At 37.5% G+C, this 9,656-nt stretch overlaps 1 protein-coding gene across 1 annotated transcript; it reads left to right on the forward strand.

Annotated features, from left to right (window-relative positions):
* The first annotated feature begins 7,999 nt into the window (after positions 1 to 7,999).
* LOC107903074 (transcription factor CYCLOIDEA) lies at positions 8,000 to 9,335 on the forward strand. The gene is made up of 2 exons (XM_016829130.2): positions 8,000 to 9,002; positions 9,088 to 9,335. The coding sequence occupies exons 1-2, from the start codon at positions 8,049 to 8,051 to the stop codon at positions 9,109 to 9,111; spliced, it is 978 nt and encodes a 325-aa protein (XP_016684619.2). The 5' UTR covers positions 8,000 to 8,048; the 3' UTR covers positions 9,112 to 9,335.
* Positions 9,336 to 9,656: the final 321 nt, after the last annotated feature.

Here is a 9,656-nt window from a genome sequence, read left to right on the forward strand (position 1 = left end):
ATAGTTGACATTGTTCCAAAGTAAAACGAATTTAGATGATGAATATTCAAATCTGAGGCGATAATTTACAAAACTAAACTAAATAGGTTATGAATATTTGATTTTGAATAAGATAACTTTGAATTAACGGTAGATTGCAATTAAAATATCCTGGTCCAATTAACATTTTAAGATATCCCAATCTACACTATTTTTTATCATTCTTACAAAAAAAAACAAACAAACTCAATGGAATGTTACTAGTAAGGAAAAAAATTTATTTTTTATTGAAAAATATTTTTGGATAAAAATAATAAAAATTATTTTATTGACTTAATTTTCTATGTTTTTTCTCTCTTGATTTAATACGTTAAAAAGTTTTAAATTTTGCTTTTTTTTTATAAAAATTTTAATTATAAATAATCATTGAAAGTAAAAGAAAAGTGAAAGGGGCACAAGAATGGCCATGAAAAAGGGGCAGGGAATTTCTTAGATAAGTTACCATTAAAAGCTTCTTTAAATAATTTTTAAAATTTTACACTACCTTCATTTAATTTATTAATAAAATATCAATATAATTGATAATTAATAATTTAAATATATTTTTATAGGGTGCTCTATAATATCCAAATGTTGTTATAGATGTATAACAACCATCTCTTTATAACAAATAAATGAGGTCGTTATAGAAATGATACAATGCTAATGGAATATGCTTGTATATTTATATTTTATCCATAGAATTTCAAAGTTTATGCTAACGAGATCGTGGCGTTAGCAATAAAACTCAAACACCTAGAGATCTCGAGTGTATCACTATATGAAAATTATAATTTATTGTTATTTGAAACTATTTTTTTTCAAGTTATAACGGTTTCAATAGAATCAATAATTACATGCACTGAATTGCGTAACTAATTCATTAACCTATTACATTCAAACTATTTGCAATAAATTTGAAAGAGAACCCATACATTTACAATAGAGACTTGAACATGGAATCTTAAAGTTGGGAAAGCTTTAACCTCGTCAATAAATACTTCATTAGTGTTAGGGTTATTTATTGATTGGATCGTGCTTAAGTATGATGGTAACATAGTTTATACTTACCCAAGCTCAACTTGACCTGAAATACGAGTTTAAAATTTTATTCAAGTTTATTCGTATTTGTAAATGATTAAACCAAGCTCATTTCAGGCTCACCCATTTTATTTTTAATTTTTTTTGAAAATATTTATATTACTTTAATTTAATATTTAATAATTTTATATATTTCATCAAGTATTGAAATTTTATATATAGATAACTTAACAATTCTTTAATGTTTACATTACTATATTATATATTACTATTGATTCAATTTTATGTTGTTGTAAATTACACAATACATATAAAAATAACATAATATAATATATTAAAAACTTAGAGATCGGCTCAAGTCAAGTCGGGTTCAAGTCTTAAATATTTGATTCCAAGTCTAGACTACATTTTAATTGAGCCTAATTTTTTTTGCCCATTCTCATTATTTGAGTTTAATAATTTTATCCACACCCTCCTAAATTTCAAACGATCATTTGGACTTGAATAGATGTCTTGAACTTGAACAAATATTAATAATGAAAACAAATAATTAAATTAATAAAACAAAAATTATGAATTAACCGGGCTAAAACACAGATATGATGACAACTCATGATAGGACTCGAAAACCCATATTTTAATTAAATAAAGTGAATCTCGAAGTTAGATATTTAGAAACCAAAACCTTTGCCATTGTCTCAATTGAAAAAAAACACACACACACACACAAAATTTAAATATATTAAAATACATTCTTTTTTCTGGTTAAAATCTAATCACAAAGAACTAAAGAAGAAAAAGCTAAATGGATAAGCACGCGTGGAAGGAGAAGACCAACAAATACAATCTCACACCGAAAGACTTGATGGAGAGAGAAAAAGAAAACTACCCCTAAGTATCTAAATTATTAATAAATTTACATTTTAGTCATTTAATTTCAAAAATTATAAAATATCAGTAAATTATAAAATATCACTAAATTATTTAAATTTTTTCATTTTAATCATTGGACTGTTAAAATAATTATTGTATGGTATTCTCTATTTACACTAGTTGCCTGACTTAAATGAAATTATTTTATAATTTTTTAAAGTTAAGTGATCAAAACATAAAAATATTAATAAATTAGTGACTTGGGGTGTAATTTCCCCCAAAAAATTAGCAAGTGAAAGGAGAGAGAGGGGGGGGGAATTGGTACCTTCTCTTTTTGGCGAAAGCGACGTTTCGCTCAGAGATGCTTAGCTAGTCAAACCACCATTGCCCTTTCATGGCTACACCCAACTGTAACTATCCCCACCTCACCCCCCCCCCTTCATTTTCAGGGTAAAGATAATGCTACTTGTTATACTAAAAAAAGATTAAGAAAAAGATGGCTCTTTTGTCCCCAATAAATTCCCCCCCTTTCTTGCCCCTTCTTTAGCTCCTCACAAATAATTCCTTTTTTTTTCTTACAGTCACAGAGACAGCCCCCATAGACATAGAGAGTACATGCACATCATCAGCTTTGCTGTCCTTGTTTTTCCAAAGGGGTAAATAGACTAACTCACTTATATGATGAATATCGCTCTCTGTGTGTCTCTCTCATATTATTTGGCTGCCTTTTTTAGATCCTAGCTAAAAATAGACATTGAAACACGCTTTGGGTTTGTTTTGGGTTCAATTTTTTCTTACAAAACCACCAGTTTTTTTTTTCAGATATGGAAACTGATCTGAAACTTGGGACTAGTAGAGCTGTTTCTCAAAAACGATGTCTTTTAGATTCAAATTAAAAGGGTTGTTTTTCTCTATGTGTCATTCTCAAGTTTCCTAGTCCCACTCATCTATAATAGCTCTTTTGTTGCGGAAAGGATCGATTCGAGAACTCCGATATGACTACAAGTAAATTGACCGGAACGAAAAATAAAGTGAACACAAGGATTTACGTGGTTCGGCTTTAATGCCTACGTCCACGGGCAGAGGCGAAAAGAAATTTCACTATAACAAGATGAAGATTACAAGTGTTTTACACTCAAGACACAACCCGAGAACCTCACAACTCTCAACCCCTATAGAAAACCCGAAAGCTAAAATCCTAGCTTTCAAAGAACAAGCTTTGCTCTCTCTTGGTTTGGGATGATGAATATGGCTAATGAACCTCTCTATTTATAAGAGAGTTCAAGGACATAATTGTCCAAAACTTTGGCAAAGATTTGTGGTTGAAAATGGACACCAACAACCATCCACTAATCCACTACCACCAACAACCCACTACCAACAACAACAATCCACTACCAATTTTAAGCCATTTCTTAACAAATCTCCACCTTGGCTTGAAATTTACCAAGCTGAACATCATAGTGAATTCCTCGAACTGGATCACCTCTTCCAAACGCCTCTCTGGCGCTAATCAATCCCGAATACCTATCAAGTCCAAGCAATGCTTGAACTTATATGCAGGGATCACCTTAGTTAACATATCTGCAGGATTCTTCTCGGTAGCAACCTTGCTGATAACAATGTCACCTTGCGTAACATGTTCCCGAACAAAATGATATCTGACATCAATGTGTTTGGTCCGTTCATGAAACATCTGATTTTTAGTCAGATGTATGGCACTCTGGCTATCGCAAAATACAACAGTGAAATCCTGTTGTAAACCCAAACTGCTTACTAGACCTTTCATCCACAATGCTTCTTTCACTGCTTCTGCTAACGCCATATATTCCGCCTCAGTCGTAGATAAGGCTACGGTAGACTGTAACACAGCTTTCCAACTAATGGCTCCTCCAGAATAAGTGAAAACATAACCCGTCAGAGATCTTCTTTTGTCCAGATCTCCAGCATAATCAGAGTCCACATAGCCCGTGACACTGCTAGTGCAGTCACTCTGATCATATACCAAGCATAAATCTGCAGAACCTCTCAAGTACCTGAGAATCCATTTCACGGCCTGCCAGTGTTCCTTGCCAGGACAACTCATGTATCTGCTGACCACACTAACTGCATGTGAAATGTCTGGACGAGTGCAAACCATTGCATACATCACGCTTCCAACTGCACTCGAGTATGGAATGTGAGACATTTGCTGCTTTTCTTCATCAGATTGTGGTGACAACTCTGCAGAGAGTTTGAAATGTGGTGCCAACGGAGTACTCACAGTTTTCGCTTTATCCATGCCGAAGCGTTGAAGAACCTTTTCAATGTAGTTCTTCTGCGACACACGAAGCTTGCCCGCCTTGCGATCTCTGTGAATATCCATGCCCAAAATTTTCTTGGCAGCACCCAGATCCTTCATCTCGAACTCACCACTCAACTGCGACTTTAACTTGTTGATTTCCGACATGTTTTTGGAAGCAATTAACATGTCATCAACATACAGCAACAAATAAATGTGCGAACCATCTGAGAGCTTCCGATGATAGACACAAGCATCATAGTCACATCTTGTGTAACCATGCTGAATCATGAAGCTATCAAACCGCTTGTACCACTGCCTTGGGGATTGTTTCAATCCATATAAAGACTTCTTTAATAGACAGACATGGTCTTCTTTACCAGGAACTGTAAAACCCTCTGGTTGACGCATGTAGATTGTTTCCTCGAGCTCACCATGCAAGAACGCCGTTTTTACGTCAAGCTGCTCAAGTTCTAGATCAGACTTGGCCACCATGGCAAGTAATACACGAATGGAAGAATGCTTTACGACTGGGGAGAAAACTTCATTGTAGTCAATCCCCTCTTTCTGAGTGAAGCCTTTAGCAACCAATCGTGCCTTGAATCTAGTTGCTTCAACCCCTAGGATGCCTTCCTTTTTCTTGAAGACCCATTTGCAACCAACTATCTTCTGGTTACTTGGCGGCTTAACCAACTCCCAAGTATGGTTCTTGTGAAGAGATTCTATCTCCTCACTCATAGCAATTGCCCACTGTGCCGACTCATCACACGTGACAGCCTCATTATAACTGGAAGGTTCTATACCAATGGACTCCGCCACACTGAGCGCGAAAGACACCAGATTAGCGTAACGCGGATTTGGTTTGATTTGTCTCTTCGTTCTTCCAGTGGCAATGCTATATGGTTTTTCTTGAGGTGACTCATCTTCATCGGAATCTTGCACCTCAACTTGATCATCCTGGACTGAAGTACCTTCCGTAGGAATTGGAGCGTCCACCTGACACTCCACCTGCTTATCAACACCGTGATCTCCCATTCTATCTGACTCCTCCTTTTCCCGGGAATTTGTGGTGGATCGAAGCATGGATGACTCATCAAAAGTCACATATCTGCTGATGATGAACTTGGACGAAACCGGATCAGGACACCACAACCTGTATCCTTTCACCCCTTGGCCGTATCCAAGAAATATGCATTTCTTCGCCCTCGGTTTGAGTTTTCCCTCATTTACATGAGCATACGCAGGGCAGCCAAACACTCTTAAACCAGAGTAATCAGCAGGAGAACCAGACCATACTTCCTCAGGAGTCTTCAGCTCAATAGCTGTTGACGGAGATCTGTTAACCAAATAACAAGCAGTATTAACAGCTTCAGCCCAAAATTCTTCACCGAGCCCAGCATTTGATCGCATGCAACGAGCTCGCTCCAAGAGAGTTCTATTCATGCGTTCTGCAACTCCATTTTGTTGTGGTGTTCGACGAACAGTGCGGTGTCTCACTATTCCTTCATTTTTGCAGAACTCATTGAATTCACCTGAGCAAAACTCCAAGCCATTATCCGTCCGGAATCGCTTGATCTTCTTTCCTGTTTGATTTTCGATCAAAGCTTTAAATTGCTTGAAGTTGATGAGAACCTCATACTTGCTCTTCAGAAAATACACCCAAACCTTTCTCGAGTAATCATCGATAAAGGTAAGCAGATATCTGTAACCACCTTTAGAAATTGTCGGAGAAGGCCCCCAAAGGTCAGAATGGAAGTAATCCACTGTGCCTTTTGTCTTGTGAATCCCAGTGCTGAACTTTACCCGAGTCTGCTTACCGAAGACGCAGTGCTCACAGAAATTCAACTTTCCTGTACACTGCCCAGACAATAATCCTCGTTTGCTTAGCACCGATAAGCCTCTCTCGCTCATATGCCCGAGCCGCATATGCCATAACTTCGTGGTGTCAGAATCTAGATCATCTGATGATGACACTCCCGCAACACCTGTAACCGAGGAACCATCGAGGAAGTAAAGGCCCCGCTCCAAATTACCACGTATCACAGTCAAAGCACCCGAGAATACCTTGAGAACTCCACCTTCAGCAGAGTACCGAAAGCCTTTCTTGTCCAACGTACTCAAAGAGATCAAATTTTTCTTCATTTCTGGAATGTGCCGAACATCAGTTAGAGTTCTAACAATACCGTCAAACATCTTTATACGAACTGTGCCAATCCCCATGACTTGACATGCGTGGTCATTTCCCATTAGTACTGAACCAGAATGCTTCTCGTATGTTGAGAATGCATCTTTCGAAGTACTTATATGAAATGTAGCTCCCGTATCAAGAATCCATCTCCCACCAGCGTAAGAGTCGGATACTGCAAGAACGATCTCGGCATCACTTGAAGAATCTGCATCAGCTACATTCGCACGATCATTTTGTTGCTCCTGTGATTCTGATTTCTCCTTCCTTTTCGGACAATCTACCTTCATGTGCCCGTACTTCTTACAGTAGTAGCACTGTATTCTCTTCTTGGACTGCGATCTAGGATGGCTTTTACTTGAACTTCCACCCTTTGCCTTGGATCTTCCTCGAGCAACCAAGCCTTCGCCTTCATTGTTTTCGACCACCTTACCAGTGATTTTCTTCCTCAACTCACTGGAACTTAAGGCATTTTTCACCTCCTCTAGAGTCAGGTCATCACGACCGTACATCATTGTATCAACAAAATTCTCATACGAGGGAGGCAAAGAACACAAAACAATTATTGCTTGGTCCTCATCATCGATTTTGTTATCGATATTATTCAAATCCATGATAATGGAATTGAATTTATCCAGGTGCTGGGAAACAGGTGTACCTTCCTCCATCTTCAGGGCATAGAGTCTTTGCTTGAGGTAGAGCCGGTTCGTCAATGACTTCGTCATGTACTTGCTCTCTAACCGGAGCCACAAACCGGACGCGGTTTTCTCATCCGCTACTTCTCGTAGCACTTCATCTCCTAGACATAGCAGAATAGCACTATGTGCTCTTTCTAGCATGTCATCCTTTTGCTCTTCCGAAAGCGTGCTTGGTAATTTATCTTTACCAGACAATGCTTTTAGCAATCCTTGTTGAACCAGCACTGCCCGCATCTTGATGCGCCATAAACTGAAACTATTTTTTCCCGGTAAATTTCTCGACATCATACTTAGTCGATGAAACACTTGTAGCCATAATTTGGAACCTTTGAATGAATGATAATATTTTCTTCCTGATGTGAAAGATCAGACAAAGCTGCAGTCACAGGGCAATTCAGAAAATATTATCACTCCTTCAACTACGCTCTGATACCAATTTGTTGCGGAAAGGATCGATTCGAGAACTCCGATATGACTACAAGTAAATTGACCGGAACGAAAAATAAAGTGAACACAAGGATTTACGTGGTTCGGCTTTAATGCCTACGTCCACGGGCAGAGGCGAAAAGAAATTTCACTATAACAAGATGAAGATTACAAGTGTTTTACACTCAAGACACAACCCGAGAACCTCACAACTCTCAACCCCTATAGAAAACCCGAAAGCTAAAATCCTAGCTTTCAAAGAACAAGCTTTGCTCTCTCTTGGTTTGGGATGATGAATATGGCTAATGAACCTCTCTATTTATAAGAGAGTTCAAGGACATAATTGTCCAAAACTTTGGCAAAGATTTGTGGTTGAAAATGGACACCAACAACCATCCACTAATCCACTACCACCAACAACCCACTACCAACAACAACAATCCACTACCAATTTTAAGCCATTTCTTAACATCTTTTGAGGCTAGGGTTTTCAAATTTATTTTTTAACAAAGGGGGGTACTTTCAAATGTTTCCTTCAAACAGCAATGGTAATAACAATGACCCAATCACTTATCTTGACCATTCGATTCTCCCTCTTTCCTTTTTCTATTCCCCTTCTTCTCCGAATTACAATCAATGCGAGCTATTACAACTTGATGAATATGACTATGATGTTTTGTGGAACCAACAACAACACTTTGATGATGATGATGATCAGTTCCTTCATCAAACAACCTTGTTGACTGATAATTCAGTGTCGGAAACTATCGTCAACTTGCCTGATTGTCGTCATAATAATACCACAACCGATATTCACCAACAGCCGATGCCACGAAAGAGACCAGCTGCTTCAAAAACAGATCGGCACAGTAAGATTAACACGGCGAATGGACCGAGAGACAGGAGAATGAGGTTATCCCTTGATGTCGCTCGAGAGTTCTTTGGTTTACAAGACATGTTGGGGTACGATAAAGCCAGTAGAACCGTGGAATGGCTACTCGTACAAGCAAAACCAGAAATCACGAAGCTAATGAATAACAGCAACAACAGCTTTGGCTTTGCTAAGAGTCCATCTTCGACATCCGAGACCGAAGTGGTGTCCGGGATCGACAAAGCAGCTGCCATTGATGGAAACATCCCTAAAGGGACACCTTCAAAGAAAGAGAAAAAAGAAAGACGACAACGTAAAACCAGTTTCCGTCCTCTCGCAAGGGATATGAGGGTAAAGGCACGGGAAAGAGCTAAAGCAAGAACCAAAGAAAAGAACATGTCTTTAAGGTTAAACAATGAAACAAGAGACAATGATCCAAATAGGTTCGGTTCTTCTTGGAGCTCAACTTGGACCAAACAACCTGGGATTCAAAATCACCACAACAACAACAACAACACTGTCTTTCAGGCGGACAACATAAATATCCATGGAGATCGCATGATTTGGAGCCTGAATTGTCTGCAAAACACTGGATTAATTAACCAAGAGGTAAGCCATAAGTGTCCACTTAGCCAAATATATATATATTTCGAACATGTGTTTTCCGTTAATAAACCTTTATATTTGTTTGCAGCTTACAGGCTCAATCCTTTGGTAAACCACGGGAGGCTTAATGAACAATAATAAAAACAAAATCTATGAACAAACATGTTTCTTTGTGTGGATAAACATTAGAAATATGCTGTGTATTTGCTTTGTTCATGTACTATAAACATATTTCTTTGTGGACTTTACTGTTCAATGATTGTTGTTTAATGTTTTAAGCTTTTTTCTTGTATCTGTTTTACAAGTAATTAAATAATCTTTAGAACATTTTGTAAACCTATGTAGTTTCTATTTCACAATTTTTGGTAAAAGCACCATGGAGGCTCCTATATTAATAGCTAAATTGGATTTAGCTTCCTTCACTAAAAATTTAAGCAAATTAGTCCTGCACATTATATCAAAGACTAAATTGTCTTTTCAGTTATAAATTTTATTCATTTCTACCGTTAAAATTTGGCGTGGTTAACGGAATAACCAAACAGTTACACATGAACTAACATGAAGAGACCAATTTTTAACGATAAAAATTGATAAAATTTTTAACAAATGAACAATTTGCTCTTTGGTCTAATATATACAGAAACTACTCTGCCTATG

The sequence above is a fragment of the Gossypium hirsutum genome, chromosome D11 (assembly GCF_007990345.1).
Source record: "Gossypium hirsutum isolate 1008001.06 chromosome D11, Gossypium_hirsutum_v2.1, whole genome shotgun sequence".
Taxonomy (NCBI): domain Eukaryota; kingdom Viridiplantae; phylum Streptophyta; class Magnoliopsida; order Malvales; family Malvaceae; genus Gossypium; species Gossypium hirsutum.

Coding starts and splice junctions, on each gene's coding strand:
- LOC107903074 (XM_016829130.2), top strand. CDS start 8,049: ATGTTTCCTTCAAACAGCAATGGTAATAACAATGACCCAATCACTTAT. Junction 9,003..9,087: donor CTGGATTAATTAACCAAGAG/GTAAGCCATAAG, acceptor ATTTGTTTGCAG/CTTACAGGCTCAATCCTTTG.